The 18,664-nt window shown below is 36.7% G+C and overlaps 1 protein-coding gene across 13 annotated transcripts in view; it reads left to right on the plus strand.

Moving 5' to 3' along the window:
- The window catches only part of MYO3B (myosin IIIB), a 198,439-nt gene that overhangs the window by 96,263 nt on the left and 83,512 nt on the right, over positions 1–18,664 (plus strand). For all 13 annotated transcript variants that reach the window (XM_027911545.1, XM_027911546.1, XM_027911541.1 and 10 more), the window contains 10 exons: positions 1,763–1,846; positions 2,513–2,715; positions 3,082–3,180; positions 3,786–3,900; positions 4,266–4,392; positions 4,537–4,747; positions 5,809–5,956; positions 6,201–6,354; positions 8,153–8,241; positions 9,761–9,890. In XM_027911545.1, the coding sequence (XP_027767346.1) occupies positions 1,763–1,846; positions 2,513–2,715; positions 3,082–3,180; positions 3,786–3,900; positions 4,266–4,392; positions 4,537–4,747; positions 5,809–5,956; positions 6,201–6,354; positions 8,153–8,241; positions 9,761–9,890 (1,360 nt within the window). The remainder of the gene's footprint in view (positions 1–1,762; positions 1,847–2,512; positions 2,716–3,081; positions 3,181–3,785; positions 3,901–4,265; positions 4,393–4,536; positions 4,748–5,808; positions 5,957–6,200; positions 6,355–8,152; positions 8,242–9,760; positions 9,891–18,664) is intronic.

Below are 18,664 nucleotides of genomic sequence, written 5' to 3' on the forward strand. Positions count from 1 at the left end.
AGATGGTTGATACTTCTTTAATAACGTATATGCTCTTTGATGGAGGCATGAAAGAAAATAAATACTCACATAGAGTAAGTAATGACAAGTAAGAACTTGTTATCTGAGGAAAAAAATGACATCAGCTCATCAGACTTTGTACGTCTTTAATAGTATATGTTTTGTACCTGTTTAAGAAGCAATTTTCATTTAGATCTAAATCAGTTTCCTATTTGCTGCTTGCAAAGCGTTACAGGAACTTGTTTATCTCCGTTACCTGTTCAGTGTTATGTTGATTCTTCAAGTAAAGCTGCATTAGATAAACACTGTAGCAGATTGAAAATGTTTTGATTCTGTTTTATAAATTGAGCTTTCTCTTGGTTTTTTTCCTGGGAAAGCTGAAAATTGACTTAAGGTTTTAATATTTCTCCTGAAGTGAAAGACAAGTTCTAACCAATTCTACAAGGACTCATGGGTTTTAACTGTGTAAACTGTTATACATAACTTCCCTAATCACAGAAAGGCAATTAAATTAGGGAGTGTAACTCCATAAATCTATCAATGTGTCACCTGTTTCCAAGAGCAAAAATACCCGACAAGAAGCAAATAAATGATCTGCAAATGTCATATTGCACACATTGTCAAGTCAGTCCCTGTACCTGCTGTTAGGCACCACAAGGTACCACCAGATAACTGTTACATCTTTCAAACCTTTTCACGTAGCTCAGTTCTATGTGAAGTGTCAATGCATCAAGTATTTTAGGACCTTGTATCTTTTCCCAGCCAACAATCTTGTGTATTCACAGTGTCATGCAGATAATTTTCAGGTGTTTGCATAAAAACAAGTGCATCTATGTAGCTGCTCAGTGTTAAAATTAGCATTTTAATCATATGTTTGTTGATACTGTACTTTAAATAGACTAATATTTGTACTGGTGATCTGTAGAATATGTGGGGGAAAAAGGGGCAAACAACGAATGCTGTTAGAATTCATACTTTCTATAATCTGAAGTGTTCGTGCTTCAATATTCATGTGTAAACTGGCCTTTTAGGTGTACTGGCCTTCTACTTCCATCTTGTCCCCAGAGCATAACAGCAGAGGATTTAGACCATTCTAGCTAGTCTCTGAATCTGGAATCCATCTGGAAAGCCTATAAAATGCCATATGTGAAGGACTGCTGACCTATACAAAAGAAAGTGGATACGTCCTCCCGAAATCATCCAATGAAGAGATGCATATTTTTCTGAAATGTTTAGGTGCTAGTTTGCTGTTCTGGCTTGAATGTCAGGGTCACCTACAGAATAGCCTCTCTACACAGAGGTAATTATTTAAGATAATTTTTAGGAGCAAACTTTTGGTTGGTGTATTAAAAATAGCTGTACCCTATGATTCATGTTAATTCATATGAAGTCAATGCAGTGAGCTCAGAAGCACATCAGTTGAGCTGGGGCAATTTTCTGAGTTTTAAACTTTTGAGAGGAACCACATAAATGTTAGTCATGTCTGTAGACATGGTCCTCATTTATGTGTCTTAGCCCTTAGAAATTCAGTCACTGCTTCACACAGGCACAATGCTATCAGGCATCGTGAGATGCATTTTAGTAATCTAGGGAACAAATTCTTGCAAGGAGTCTTTGCTGATCTCTCCTTTCAGAAGGGGGTTGACCCTTTAAGTATTTTGCAGTTTTGGTACTAAACACAAAGTACCAGATGGAAGTGGTGATGGCTGATATTGACCATGTGGTGAACTCTGCACCTGAATGTTTTGTTTTGTGTGTTCAGTGCATTATCATCAGTGGGGAAAGTGGTGCTGGAAAGACAGAAAGTGCCCATCTGATCGTCCAACATTTGACCTTCTTGGGAAAGGTATTTCTTAGCCAATTATGTAAAACTATGAACAAATCCTCCCAACCCCTCCCCAGTTTCTACTTTATTTGATCTTTAATATTTAAAGCTGTTCATGTAAGTTGTCTCACTTGAGTTAGGGACATAATAATCACACGTGTGTGAGAGCACTGAATTAAGATATAAGAGTGTGACTCACACCAAGCCAGTCAATATTTTTTTAAAGAGAAGGTGCCAGATTCTGAGTTTAGTAACAGTAGTTATGTACAGTGTTTATCCCATATATCACTGTTTATTTATACGATGACAGCTCTAATCTTAAAAGCTCTTACACATTTAAATGTAACAAGAATGCTATTAGCACAAAATAATAGAAAAATCAAGCATGTTAAGGTTAACCTTAAGTAGATGTCTTTAGTTTTTTTATGAGTTTGGTACTCTTAACTAATTATATGACACCTCAGAGGTAGAACAATTGCAGAGAAAGCAGAATCTGTATTTTCCTATCTGTGGGAAACTTTCTCATCAGTTTGTTGACCTGTTGTTGCATAAGTAGAAAGGTTAACACAGTACCTAAGTCCTTAAAAGCATGAGAAGGGGATTCTATGCTTCTGAAGCAAGAATTGGATTGTGGTTAAGCATTATGTTCTTTTAATTCTCATTCTGATATGTATCTGTTCTGTCAAGGCCAATAACCGTGCTTTGCGTGAGAAAATTCTTCAGGTGAATCCTCTGGTTGAAGCATTTGGGAATGCCTGCACTGCCATCAATGACAACTCAAGTCGCTTTGGAAAATATCTGGAAATGATGTTTACACCAACAGGAGCTGTAATGGGGGCAAAGATTTCTGAATATCTACTTGAAAAATCAAGGGTCATAAAGCAGGCTGTGTAGGTATATTAATTGTTTGTCCTTTGACGTATATATAATGTTTGGATTGATTTAATTCTCAAAAATTTCGTATTTTAAATGCTTTCCTGTTTTCTGCTAAAGCAGTAATCCTTTGTACAGTGCTATGACAACAAGAATGGTCAGGTTCTTTTGCAGTGGAAGCCAGAGCCGATTCATTCTTTGGAGAAATGTTGTGTTGACTGGGTTTTCTGTGTTTCACAGTTGCTGATCCTAAACCATTAAAACAAGTGGGAGATTTACTACCTGCTTCAGTGAGCTCATTATAAGAACTACTTTTACACTGTGTAAGATGCCACAAGAATAAACACAGGTGCTTTAAAAGGATTGTTTTGGTTTTTTTCCAGGGGAGAGAAAAATTTCCATATATTTTATTATATTTATGCTGGCCTTTATCATCAGAAGAAACTTTCTGAATATAGACTTCCTGATAAAAAACCTCCTAGGTAACTACCACTCACTTGTTTTAACTGCTCATTGTAATTAGCTATTGATCAGCCCTTGCTTTCAGTATGATGCCTTAAAATCTCTCTTAATCCTTCTCCATCCCTTAAGGATCTTTTTTAATCCTCCCAAGGAAAGAAGAGAATGGACACTGAGGCATTCCATTATTTGTGTTTGTTTGAGAAGTTGAACTATTAAAATAGGAGAGGGAAGAATCAAACCCATTATTATGTAGATATGCTGACATACTTTCAATGAGGACAGTCCACCTTATGATTTCTTACCCTAATGCTTCACATTTGGCAGTAACCCAGAATATGTTCTGGAGTTGTTTTTTAATTGGTGTTTATACTGTGCGTGCTTCTGGCCTGTATTGGGTGAGGGCATATGTGTGAAATGTTGGAAACACTAATAGACATTAACAAAGAATAGGTAAAAGTTAATGCAACAGAAGCAAAAACTTCATATGAATTAGCACCAAACTATATAACTGGAAGACATTGAGATAAATGTTTTTTCCAGTTACTGAGGTATTTGCATTTAAGTCATTGGAGGTCATACTGATGTATCTGATAGTGTGATGTTTTCTTTCTCCCACTCTGTTTAGATATATTGATAATGAAACTGGAAAAGTAATGCATGATATTGTTACTAAAGATTCCTATGGAAGACAATTTGAAGCAATTCAGCATTGTTTTAGAATTATAGGATTTACTGACGAGGTAAGAGATCCGTGGGCTAAACCATTACTGACCTTCTTTATAAAAACCACCTCCAGTGCTGCCCTTTGGTTTTGTGAATGCACACCTGCACCACAGAATCTCTTTTATGACAGAAGTGAACTGTGAAAGAATAACCACACACTCAGAAGGCAAGAGCAGCCTGAGGTCTCAGTTGGTGCTCAGGCAATTCTGTATCAAACTGTTTTCTGGGCAAATAAGAGTTTACTTGAACTTGTAGAACTTGGTTTCAGAGAAAGCTATGAGCTTTAATAGTCATTCCAGTGCCCACTTTTTTCTTCATAGCCTAAATATGATCTATATATCTAATTGGATTCCTTAAAAGTGCATCTCGTCATCTTTTACAGGAAGTGTACTCAGTGTACAGAATTCTGACTGGAATCTTAAACACTGGAAATATTGAGTTTGCTTCCATTTCTTCACAACACCAAACAGATAAAAGTGAGGTTCCCAACCCAGAAGCCTTAGATAATGGTAAATACATTTTAATGTTGTCAGTTCTGTAAATGCAGTTTGACCGTATTTGTGAGAATCTCTAACTCATGGTAACAGTTGGTCAATGCTGATGATTTCCACTGCATAATCACAGTTGTGTATCTTTTTTCCGCTGTCTTTTAGCTGCTGCACTGCTAAGTATTGGGTCAGAAGAACTTCAAGAGGCCCTAACCTCCCACTGTGTTGTAACACGGGGGGAGACTATTATCCGGACCAACACCGTGGACAAGGCAGCTGACGTGCGAGATGCCATGTCTAAAGCACTTTATGGCCGGCTCTTCAGCTGGATTGTAAATCGTATTAATACGCTGCTTCAGCCAGATAAAAATATATGGCAAGTTACACATCACTGAATCGTGTGTACTTACTGTGCATATGTCTGATGGGTTCATCCATTTGTATATTTTTGATTTTGCAGAAAGGGTGCTGTGTTTATTTTGGCTAAGGCTTCAAAATGGTTTTCATGCTGTGATACTGAGTTTTGTTTCCAGGACATTAACCCCATCATTTTCAAAGACCTGAGTAGAATTTAGCTACTGAAGTCAATGGAAATTGGGTGGTTGAAGTGCTGTATAATTCTTTAAAAAGATGCTTTCTATATATTGAACATGAAAATCGTACAAAAGTCTGATAAGTACACTGAAAAACTTTAGTATGTATTCACAGTCCTTACCGATCTTCTGCTTTTGTTAGTAATAAATACAAATATCAGATTATTATTGTGCTGCTACTTGAGATGTAAGGGATGATTTTTTATTTTTCGTAGTCACAGAAACATTACGTTGTGCATCCTTATGGTTTATTTGCCAGATACTGATCTGGCTGGTTTGATCTTTTGAAGCAGAGATTTTAGAAACAAGAGAACCCCTCAGGTGATGTGAAAATGCCTCTGATCTGAGATCTGCACTTGGCACTTCACTATGTCATATAGACACATTCTCATCCATAGTTGCAGTTCTGGTGGTGACTGTCATACCAGTTCACACGTGGGCTCTTGACAGTCCAGCTTGTAGCAGCAACAGACTTGGTAATTACCCTTCTGAATGAGTACAGCAAAAACATACTATTAAAACTTGACACCTCTTGACTATCTGGAGGAGCAGACAAATTTTATTTGAGATCTGCCTACTGAAACCACATTTTAATACGGCTGCTAAGCGTGGCTTACTTTGTACCTATGATTCTCCTGCCTCCATGGAAATTTTGCAAGAAGCAAGTGGAAAACAAAAATCTTAACAATGCTGAACAAATGCACAAGTTGTCTTAGGTTCAAACACACTTTTCCTATGATTTTTGTAGCATAGTAAATCAATTATGCAATCCTAGTTACCATGTTTATTTTTATTTTACCTTGGTGTCGCCCATGATTAATTCTGTTTGTATTTTCACATGCAGCAATGCTGAAAGTGGTATGAATGTTGGGATACTAGACATATTTGGATTTGAGAACTTTGCAAGAAATTCTTTTGAACAGCTGTGCATAAATATCGCTAATGAACAGATCCAGTTTTATTTCAATCAACACATCTTTGCACTTGAGCAGGTAAATTCAACTCTGATAAGATCTAGCTGAATTAGCCCTCCTAAACCATAGGCCATATTCAGGAGCACTTGATAAACTATAAAATGGGTATGTGATTTAAATGCAAAATAATGACATCTTTCAGTTGAAGTTTTGTAAATAATGTTGCTGAGGCTTATAGAATATTGCTGTGCATCATAAATGTCGTAATGATGATGTTGCTTTTACGGGTTAAATATTAAAGCTGTGCTGGTGACTTTTGTAGATGGAATATCAGAGTGAGGGAATTGATGCAACTACAGTGGAGTACGAGGACAACCGTCCACTTCTAGATATGTTCCTTCAGAAACCCATGGGTCTGCTGTCTCTGCTAGATGAAGAAAGTCGATTTCCTCAGGCAACAGACCTAACTTTAGTTGGTATGTACAAACAAAAACTCTGGGAAATGACAAATGTATTGTAAGAAGGCAGAATGTCATCTTTGTTCAAGTTTTACTACCCTAATTGTCCTGCTGAGGTTGTGCCATTTTAGTTGACATTCTAAAGTTCATTTTTCATTGTGCTTCATAATTTTTCTCTGCTTACCTGTCTTCTATCCTTTTCATATTGGAAAAGTTATCTTAAATATCATGTGTTAAAAGCTTATTGTCTTTCTGGTGTTAGAAGGAAATAACCAGTGTCTTGTCCTTGTATGTGTATCAAGCAGTATTTATCCCCATTTACTGCAAGGGTGGCTGAGACAGAGTAGAATCTTGTATATAGGACCACCCTGTGAGCAGCATTACTGTTGAAAGTAAAATTTAGAGCTCCCAGGCTCCTAGGCCCATGTTTATCCAATTAGAAAATACTGCTTCATTCCAGATTATCTCATCATAAATAGGAAGTGTGCGTTATTTCTGGTGTACCATCTGGCTGAATATTTCCCTGCCTTCATGCATATTTTACGTTCATTTTAACAAATTTTGGTGCCAAGCTTAAAACATGCAGCACATGCCGTGTTTAAAACTGTTGTTTTGCTTTTATTTACTAGAGCTGCACTTTTCCCTGTGATATTTCCTTCAGTGGAATGTGCAGGATAGACTCAAGCTGCTAGTCAGAGGATAATAACAGCTGCCTATTAAATTGCACAATACATGTACTAGATTTTTCACTTCTGCTAGGCTGAGCTTACTGGAATTCAAGTCACAGATTGAACAAGCGCTATGGTTTTATTCCACTCCTCCTTTGTATACTAAAGTTGTCTGCTTCCCTGTGGGTTATATAAATCAGTTAATACTGAATATTGAACTTCTACTTTCAGAGGAACCTTCCTTGGTCCAGTGCTGATCAGCCTTACTGCTGATCTGTACACAGAATAGCAGGATCTCTCAAGGAGACAGCAAAGCGAGAGAGATGTGCCAATCACTAATTCCACTGCTCCATTCCAGCCCCCTGAAATTCCAAACTTAGTTATTTTTGCTTAAAATACAACCTTGATTCAGTGTTCATAGAAAGAAAAACTTGACACAAGTTGCTACCTGGGCCTTCAGTGTTGGACAGACAACACTAACTTCATTGCAAAATATTAAAAGAGTGTACAAAATATCACAGGGCATAATAGACATTTTTCTCAGAAACTGGTGTTTCCTCTTCTGTCAGTTCTTTAGAGGTAGGCACAGGAAACAGAAAGTCTCTTTAGAAGAGATTTGGTATAGAATCCTCTTCTTTTTCTGTAGAAGTCCAAAGGTAAATGAGACACAGTTCCAGACTGAAGACATTAACATATCCTTAAAACATGATGAACAAAGCTAATTGAATGCAGAAGGGAAGATAGGGAAAATACATTTAAGCATGCATGATATATGCATAGTTTGTACGTAATTGAAATAAATTCACCCCAAACCCTGTATATGCATAAGCAAATTCATAGCAAAATATGAGAAATTGTCACATCTTCTCACTAGCATTTCTTATTTAATAGTTTTCCATACGCAAAACCATCCACAGTGGTGTTTGAATGACAGTCTTACTGAGCTAGTTTAGAATGAACTTTTCCATTCAGAAATGACAGCTTGGAAAAAGTGTAGAGAAGCTGGCACACAGGTATTTCTGAGCAATCTGATAATATATGTTTATAGCAGCTCTGACTTCTTGAGAAGCAACTTAGAAAACTAATTAGGATGAAGATTATAGTTAATCACTCTGTCACATAAATCAATGTCTGTTCTCAATCTCTAGATAAATTTGAAGATAACTTACGATGCAAATACTTTTGGAGACCAAAAGGAGTAGAACTGTCATTTGGTATTCAGCACTATGCTGGAAAGGTAAGGTCATGTGATTTTTATTTAGTTCAAATAGCAGTGGTATGGTTGTTATTTCTTTTTATTGAGAGTTTCTGCTTTATGAGTTTTTTTCCTCATTTTAATCGGAAATATGATAAAGTTTATGCAAACATAGAATCTCTAATAAAATTTTCATGTGTAGTGGTCCATTTTAGAACCTATCCTTAGGGCTCTTGCACAAATTGTGTAGACAGTAACCATCTTTTCCTGCAAGAAATCTGGCACCAGAAACACCGCTAATACAGTCACTTCAAAGGAGCAGCTCTCTGGAGCCAGAACAGGCTACGTGCTTGTTATCATCACGTGGATGCCACAGTAGTTTTGTACAAGATGTATCTAAGTATATGGATAAAAAGCAATGTAGACCAGTATCTGTGAAAGAACTTAAAATCCTATAGAGAGCATTGGAAAGACTGGGGCTTGCTAGTACAGATGTTTCCCTGTACTCTGTAACACCTAACTTCTTTTGTTCACATGCACGTATTATTTTATATGGGGAATAATGGTCCAGTTTTCACCATAGCATGAGCTTTGATTGTGATTTCAGGTCCAAATATTTGTTTATAAACAAAATTGAAATGGCCATGTTTTATGTAGTAGTCAATGAAATCTCATCTTTAGCTCGTTATAAGACTGCAAAATTTTAAAATATATTCTAGTAAATTCTGTCCAGTTTTCTATATTGATAAGAGTAACTGTCAAAATTAGTTAGTTCTTTGTACCCAAATGGCAAAGTAATAAAAACACTACTGGTCAGTTCTCTATTGCAGGACAACATTCAGTTTCTGTGTAAACTAATGGACTCTGGGGGAATTGGGCTAGAGAGAAATATTGCTAGTGATACTAAAACAGGTCTAAGAAACTATTGCAATTTTAAAAAAAAGGCAAAATTAACTGATTCTGTTGATTATATTATGTATATTATATATCTATTCATACTGATTATATGAATACAAATAGCCAGGTATTAATTTCTAATCAAAACACTTGAAGAAATTGAAATAGAGTAATGTTTTGTTTTCCTAATATGATTTTCCTTGCACCAAGAAGCCTGTTTTAATGTACCTAGATATCCAGCTTACTGCTGTTCCTCCAGCAGATCTACTTAGAGATTACAAATTTGATGCAGACAGAAAATAGATAATAACCACCTGAGAACCATTTCTTACCTCACACAGAAATGATCAACCTAAGTATCTCTTATATTGCGATGTGCATAAAATAGTTTGTCATGACAAAGCATAGTACAGCAGGATTTAAGCTATTTAATCCAACTGGATGTGCAATGACATGCTATGAATACAGGTACTGTGTGCAGCCAGTTTATGTTCTGAAGACACTGCTGCAGTACATGTTTAAGTCCTTTGCAGGTTATTCATCGGCTTGTTGGATACAAGATAACTGGTCTACTTGGTCGTCCTGACTATTCACATTTTAAAGAATATAGTAGTTTTTGGGTAACCGTTTTTGGCAAATCTTCTGATTCTGTTTCCCACACTAGGTATTATATGATGCCAGTGCATTCCTTGAGAAGAACAGAGACACTCTTCCTGCTGACATAGTGGTGGTGTTGCGAACTTCAGAGAACAAACTTCTTCAGCAACTCTTCTCTAGCCCATTAACAAAGACAGGTATTTTCTGCACAGCTTTGCTAACATTGTAACCTCTTCAGCTACCTATTACTCTAAAACTCTTAATTATTTCTGGACAATTTTTAAATTTATTTTTTTTTCAGCTCTGCTCCTGAAGTCACATAGATATCTAAAACATTATGGTATATGGGTTTTTTTAATACGTGAAATGAATTTTTCTAAAACACCTATGCAGCAAGATTGTTTCCTGACTCCAGAGAAGAGAGATTGTCTGACATGTAGGGCAGGAGCTCATTCTCAGAGCAGGATAAAAATACAGGAGTTTCTGGTTCTTAATCCTTTGCTAAGATCAGTACTCAGTTGATAGATTCTTGTGTACCATGTCTTACGGTTCATAAATCATGTGATGTAGATCAGGGTGTTTTGGTAGTAATATCCATCTGGTTAGAATTGATGCAACACGTAGTTTCTTACAAATTATAAAAACCACATACTAATATGCTAGAATTAATTCCGTTGATTTAAGGCTTGTTGACTTTGACTTACATGAAAGTGCCAGATCTATAGCCGAATGAAACAGGTAGATGAAGTGTGATTACTCCATAGATAGATGCCAGGATGACAGTAACATATACAAATGATAGTTCTGCAGTATCAGTGCAAACAAGCCAACAAATGAACACTCCTCTCAATGCTTTCTACACTCTTAAAGTATCTTTTTCATAATGGGTAAGAAAAAGATGTAATACTAAAGAATAATCTAGATATAGTGGACTGTATTAGACTGCAAAATTATTGTGATCTGAGATATACGAATAAGGTTGTATTTCTAGGTAGAAGTTCATGGTACATGCATTAGATAGTGCTGTATAGGCTTATTGTACATTGGCTGTAGATGCAATTCTGTGCCTGTGCGGCAGGATTTCTGAACTGTTTGTAACCCAGTTATAGACTCTGGTGATGCATTTAACTTCTCTTGAGAAGAAGAACATCTGGAGAAAAATTTATGTTGGAGCTTTCTTTGTATATGTAAAATTGATAGCAAAATATTAGTTTATATACTAGAGAGGATAGATTCCTGTTACAGTGTCTGTGTTCTTTTCCTATAATCGGAAGGCTATGGACTACCCCTCTTCAAATTACACTTTTAGAGTTCCTTGAGAGATGAGGATCCAATGAAAAATTTGCTTTTCCTTTCATCTGTGACAAGTTTAGATGGAGGGGGATATAGTTTAAGATGGAGAAGGACTGATTTGTGCCCAAGTGGGGAACAAAGAACCTTTGTGTCTACTTCTGATGTTTGAGTCTGTGTTAAATTGATAAAAGAGATTCTGATCAGCAAAGCTAAAAAGAAAGCTCACATCTGGTCAAACACCCCTCATTACTAGCCATTTTAGACCTTGGAGCTATTGACAGAACAAAATAGATTAGGTGCTGTGTCCCAGCTATCATTCCCAATTATTGTAAATATTATACTTTTTTTTTTATTGCTAATTTTAAATCAGAGCACTGATGTCTTTATGCAACTCATCTTCCTCTGGCCTTTTAGGAGTATTTTCAGTAGCAGCAGCACTCAGCTTCAGTATTTTGCCCAAGATGCATAAAATGTTCAGTAAGAAGACAGTTTTTATTGCAGTAGTGTATAGTTATGATGTTGATGTATTTCCACTACTTTTTTAGGTCTCTTACATTCCTTCCTCGTTTCTTATTTACATGAATTGTGTGCTTGCTCTCTCCTGTTATAGACCATTTACCTTCCTGTGAAGAGCACACAGCAAGTTGAATGTTGTCTGCATTTGTCAAGTTGGTACAGGACATCCCATTAACAAAATTATTGTGCATATGCTCCTGTGCATGGTGTTATAAGAATAGCTTAAAACCCTTATGTCAATTTTATTTTTTAAAAGCCTTTGTAATTTTGTTCTTTTTTTCCAGCTGTCTGATATAATTGGCACTCACATCCTGTGTTGGGGTCTCTGTGTTCTAAAATCAGATTGTTGCCAGGTTTAGTTTTGGCAACTTGCAAGATAAATGAAAGGTTTGGCTGAGAACAGAAGGTATTGCTGGCAATGCTGCTTCATCTCTGCTCAGGAAAGAAAGATAATGCTATTCTCTTAACTTTCCACAAAGAGGCTTTTGTAAACTAAAGAATAGCGACTGTGTATATGTCCCATCGTACTCTGTCCTTGCCTCAGCACTCTTCCCTGCATTCAACATGGGCTTCATTCCTAAAGCAAATCAGAAAAAATACAGATTAGGATTCATAATCTTGGTACAATTTTCTCCAGCTTTTTGTCAGTCACTGACTGATGCAAAAGTTAATAATTTACATGGAAGCCATATTGCATCTTTCCAGGTAACCCTCACTTGAAATGGGCCTTCTGCCAATATGTCTGGTGTTTTGTTTGAAGGTGAGTGACAGCACATTCTCACATCTGCTTGCAACTATCTCTGGAATGTGCAGCGTAGGTGGGTTTTGCCAAGCAGCGGTCTCCAATACGTGCGGCAGCCACTAGGTGGTGGTGTCCCAGAAGCTAGAGGGAATGTGAAGCTGGTAACGTTGGGCTGACAGTGTCTGAAAATGTAGTTCTTAAATACCAAAAAGAACAAAAAGATGCCTTTCCTGCTCTGAGATGATCCTCTGTTTGAAGTATATTTATATAACTATCATGTCTTCTACTGTCAAAAACTGAGCAGCATCAAGAAAATAAATATTAAAAAAGCTAAATTCTTCTACTAATTTAGGATAGTGTTAATCCCTGTAATTTATCAAATATACTTATCCCCTCTTAACAAATGCTTCCATTTCACAGTAGCGGACTATGCAGTTTAAAGGGCCAGACATTAACAGCAGGACATTAAATATACATTTGCAATAATAATTTATGATTAAGAGAGTATGCAATTACTGATGAGATACTGGAACCTGAACATCATGGCACTAATTCTGTAGTGTGTACAGCTTATTTTATCATCTTTCAGTGAAAACTTAGTCACGTTTGGCATGTTTTGAAATCTGCATGTTCTAGGGACCTTTAACCTCAAAACTGAATGAACATATTCTGATTTAACTGAACAGTTCCCCAATTGCTTCCCAATTGCTATCACTTTTTCTCCTACCGACACAGCTTCTTGTGCTACCACTGCTCTAGTTGAATATAGATAGAATCAGGATAGAATTCCTGATTGTTTCTGGTTTTAGTTTATCACTATTGCTGCTAAAGTGTCAGAGAGAAAAGGAATCACATGATCTAGAAAATAGAGTGTCCTTGAAAGAGAAGAGAACTTTAACTGGAAAAATTAAGGGCGGCCATGGTACATTCAGTGGTATCAGTGAGGAGCTGAGTCACTGTCCCGATATTCAAGGATTTTTGCAGCATCACCTGTAAGGGGTGGTACCTTAGGACTCCCTGGGCAAAGCACTTCTGGGGCATTTTGAGACTGCAGGGTCTTCATCTTCTCAGAAAACTACAGCAGAATAAGATTCTCTGCTTTGACACACAATCTCTGCAGGCTTTTGCCCTTGCTATGACTCACAGACCTTTAGAAATGTTGTCAGGGTTGCTCTACTCTGCCTTAGGTCCTTGCTGGAGAGAAGGGAGAGAGTTACCTTCTGCAGGGAGGGGAGGGGAAATCCTCCAGCCTTCTCACCAAAAGAGCAGAGATGCTGGAAAACATCCCTGTTCTTGCTCTGAGGACCAGTAGGAGCTGGGTTTGGCTGCATAGAAGAAATACAGAGCTGAGTACCACTACCACTGTAGCAACATCACACCTAATAATTTTGGTAGCACTGAGCTTTGCTCACACATTCAGAGTAATCGAGTATCAATATATCATGGCTAATGAAACCTCCTTGTTTGTGGTGCCTAGATATTCAAGCATAATCTGACGAAGAGAACTGGGATGAAAGTTTTCACAACCATCACTGAAGGGTTTAGGTTAGTGATGTTTTAACAAAGTTATTTTTTTGTCCGAAATAGATTTTTTTTCACAGAAACAAATTAATTATAATTAGCCTGTCTAAAGGTCATTTCACCTCCTCAGTATTGATTTTTAATCTGTGTTCTTTGTGCCTTTGAGCCTCCAGCCCTGCTTACAGTCCTCAGATGAAAACTAATTATAAACAGTGTATGTCTCATCTAAAAACCAAACCAAAACAATTAACAGACCATGTGCTGAGAGCGAATGTAAAAAAAATATTTCAGGCTTGCTATATGCACACTAAAGAACACAAGAACTTGGGCCTTTTGCAAAATCACTTTAAAGAACTGCTTTTCACCATTTCTTGGTGACAAGGGTACTATCTCAGTATTAACTTGTCTGTAACTGTGACAGCAGGTGATTCCTCATGATGAGTCAGAAACCAAAGGAAATGAATTTTCTTGCAACTCAGTCCCATGAACAGATACTACTGGGCATAGAGTGAAATCTTGGCCAGTCAGAATGGTGCTTTGCCACTGTTTTTAGTGGAACCATGGTTTGAGCTGTCATGTTTTGTCACTGTGCACTCCTTTTGAGCATAGATCCTTCCTCTAACAGTAAGTGGCAGATCTCTTAGTTCTTATGCACTGAGGTAAACCATGTTTCCATTTGGCTTAGTGGATTTTTTTCTCTTAATTCCACACATCGCAATAGAGCAAAAGACTCAAATACCTCTTAATTTTACTAATTTATCCTACAAAAAAATCTTTTTATAATGGTACTTTTTTCTTAGTGTTTTTACCTCTTAGAGAAGAGATAAGGCGCTATAAGACAAATTAATTGGAAACAAAGCCATTGTAATTTTAATATCTCCACTTAAAGATGAATCAGAATTTATATTTTGTAAGACTTTGGGTCAAGTTAATGGAAGCTATATATTTAACTCAGGACATGGAGGCTTTCATGCTTCTAACCAGCCTTTGTGTTAAAAACATAAAAATAATTTTTGCTTTGCTGCCAGTGTTTGTGTGCAAAGAGAAGCTTTAAACCACAGCTGTGCAGTGTAACAGTCGTGAACTTTGCTGGGTTGCAGATGTGGGACATCAGTAAACTAAATTAAATGTAGCTTAACTGAGTTTGGGAGGTAGAGGGATGGATCACTTTTTTAGTTTTTCACTTGAGCATTTTACAGTTCAGTGTTTTTTTTCTTCATATCCTAATGTTTTGTGGCATAACACAAATGCAGCACAGATACAAGACTTACTAGCAGTAGGATCCAAAACATACCGTAAAATAGCCCTAAAAATGGAACTCATCTAGAAACAGAACAATCAATTAGATCAAAGTTAAGGTCTCAGTCCTGCTAAAGCTTGATATAAAACATAACAGTTATTTACTGTTGAGAATAACTCCCTGTAAATAGTGCCAGTGAATCTCTGGAATTGCACAGCTGAGAAGAGCTGAGTTAGATTTACCACGTTTATGTTTGGTAAAGGGTGCTGCCTAAACAGAAGGCCACTGTCTTCAGTGTGAGACTTCACAGACTAGACTGTACTGAAAATGGGCAAAGGACATAAATTTTTTTGTCTTCAAGTGCTTGCAAATTGAACCCTAATAAAAGTAGAAGTGAGCAAGTTTAAGAATAGATCTTAATGAGCTTACTGATTTGATAATAGACCATCCTCTCTAGAACAAATATTGAGAATATTTTTTCTTTACCTTTCCCTCAGATAAGAGATCTTTTCAAATTTTCATGTTTCTAGCCTAACTTCTCAATCTTATAATGATTGAATATGATATAATGAATATGATTTCACAGTAGTGAATAGTAATCGTAACAGTGCATTGTATACTAAATAAAATCAAAATCTGTTGATATTGAGGAAACAGAAGATGTATCACACAAAAGATGTTACTGTTTTTAATATTAACTAGTAGACTGTGGGATCTCACTGTGCACCATATACAGAACTGAAATAGAGAAATATTCAGAGAAAATTATACACTTGTTTTGGTGAGTAGTTTACTTGACAGTTTCTACAGGCACTGTGTGCTGTAAGGACAAACTGTGTCTAAGATGCTCAGTATGTCGTTGGAAGCATTCAGTAGCTCTCAAAATCAAATCCTAGAAGAGCAATTATTTTCAAATTGCTGGGTAGTTTGTACAGCAGATAAATTTGTTGAATATTCAGATATTCATGCTCATTTGAATATCCATAATGTTTTTTGGTGTGTCCTTTACAAAGAATGTGCTTATATTTCCCACTCTTTCAAAATAATTGAATTAGTGATTAATGTATCCAAAGGATGAATGTAGTGGGTGGAAAAGTAAACCTCCAAGTCTGTGCTAGATTTTGTGTATTCACTTCAGAGTATTTTGTGTGCTCTTACTATGATTTTGTACTTTTATCCTTTTTCTTTATTCCTTCACCCTACAACAAACTGTAAAGGTCAGTACTTTACTAAACCAGCATTATCTATTATTATTTGACTTTGTCTTACTTATTCCAGCCTGACTTGGCTTAATGTAGGAGTGGTTAATTGAGCTGCCTGGATAGAAGGTCACAGTGTGTGACAACGACAAAAAATGCATTTGTGGGTATTTGTATGATTGGGTATTCGTCTCATTAAGACTGGAGATACAAATATAAATAATATTTTGAATTACCACAGAAGTAACTGGGTTTGTGCTAACTGTGATAATATATGGAAGCGCTGAGATTCAGGGGAGCAAATATTCAGTTGAGAAGCCTTTGAGACTTGATTAAATTAGTTAATGCCTAGATTTCAAAAATGGAAAAACCTGGAACTCCCATAAATTTCTGTAATCTTGTTTCATCCTAAATTAAGACTTTTTAAAAAACAGTTTTTGTCTTAAGTTTTAAAACCTGGTTTTGATGCCACTGCCTGTCTAGCCTTAGGGTCTTGATGACTGGGAGGACTGATAAGCATAGTGAGGTCAGAGAAAATGTTCCATGTTTTTATTCCATATGCTTTCAGTGAAATCTTTATACCTGAATTTTTGCCATGGAATTCATTGGGAATCTTCACTGGCTTTAGAAGGATTTTGGCTGGACTGTGTACGTATGGAGCAGCTTCAGCAGCAGGTCCTGAGTGATAGAAAATATACCATAAAATTTTTCAACATTGTATGTAGAGGGAACGTACTCTGGAAATACAAAGTCTGGGCTGGAAGTCACAGTTCTTTACTTCTCCTGGGTTTCCTGTTATTCACTGTTCTTGTAGAAACTTGCTTTGGTTAAACTGAATACTATGAAGATTAATTAGTCTTTGAGGATGGTCCTGAGATTGTCAGAGACAAGATGCTCATTGTTGGTTCACATTGGTGAGGAGGCATAGATTAAACAATGAAATAACTAGCATGTTCTTCAGAATCAAACCTTTACTTTGGATAAAGCATACATGATTTCGGTTTAAAAAATCTTATATAACATGCAAGAGAAAGGATATCAATTTCATAAAACAATGAGGAAGAGTAGAGCTGGATCAGAATGTAAGGTAACCATATTTTCAACCTGTATATATTTTTAGACATATTCTTCCACATACCTCTGGAAGAAGAAATAAACTTGTCTGTCCTGAACAGATTTAAATATAAAAGGGTTATTTTGACTAATGTTTAAAATGAGCAGAGAATTCCTCAGCAATGAAGTGTTCACAGAAAATTCACCTCTGTGATTTTCTTCTAGTCTTAGTTACAGATCTGGTTTGTTGTCCTGAGCTGCTTATGTGCAACAGCATCAAATTGTACACTGCAAAAGATGTGGATGGAAAATGCTAAGGAATCTGAAAGAAATGGCCTGTGTTTTCTGACAATGTATAAATCATAAAAAGCCATGCCAGTTTGTTCTGTAATGCAATAGCTGTGGCCAGCCTGTCAGTCGGTCTTAAGCCAGCCAGTTAGTCAGGTCTCCAGCTAATCAGACCACAGACCTGACTAAAGAGAATGCTGGACATCAAGCAGTAGAAAACTGCAACATTGTTTATACTAGATCTTTCCTTTTCCAATTTTTTTTTAGTGTATTTCATTTTTGTCTAGATGCAGCTTTATATACCTAGCACTCAGCTGTACTTAGTGTGCCAATCCTGTCAGTAGTCCTGTGTTTGGACAGAGGTGCTCAGCCTATGGCCCCCTGGCTGTGGCAAGACAAAAAGGTTTGCCCAGCAAACCACTCCCCCTCTGCCTATCATCTGGTGGTGTGGCCAGGCTATACCGTATGTGTTCTGCCTGCTGTCTGTAAGTTTGGTCATATCACGGGACTATGAGAATCACATAAAATATGCTTGTGTACCTGTGCTGGCATATTGTGACCGTGATACTTCAGAAAACATCTGCATTTCAGTGAACACACTTCTAGTGGAGTAAATGACTACACGCATTTGATTCAATTTAGCTTGAAAATTGGGCATGTTGCTTAAAGTAACAATTAGTACTCAAGGTTGTGTTATAAAAATGTCTTGAGCACTACCACTAACTAATTTAATTAGTACCATAATTTGTTCTTCTTTGCTAGATAAGGATAAAAGTTAAGATCTTTCTTACATCATACATTTACATATCTTGCAGTATAGTAAGCAGTTTTACCTTCATTTCATCTCAGCTTCTGTCAGTCTTTCCTCCTTGCTTTCTACAGGAGGTCTACTAACCCAATGTGTTAAAAGAATATTTAAACGTAGCAGCAATGATGCTTACAAGCAAAGTTTTATTTGTTGCTGTAGGCATCATGCTGCGTGTTTGCTGGTGTGTGCCTTCCCAATGTCAGGAGTGACCACTGAAGTGTCTGTAATGTGCACAGTGTAAAGCCTAACAGCACTGAATTTACACTCAGTTCTTCATTCCCAGTCTAGCAACGTAAAGCTTTTAAGTATCT

This window comes from Empidonax traillii, unplaced genomic scaffold (assembly GCF_003031625.1).
Source record: "Empidonax traillii isolate 1590-97213 ecotype Southwest subspecies unplaced genomic scaffold, ASM303162v1 scaffold33:size3420811, whole genome shotgun sequence".
Classification (NCBI taxonomy): domain Eukaryota; kingdom Metazoa; phylum Chordata; class Aves; order Passeriformes; family Tyrannidae; genus Empidonax; species Empidonax traillii.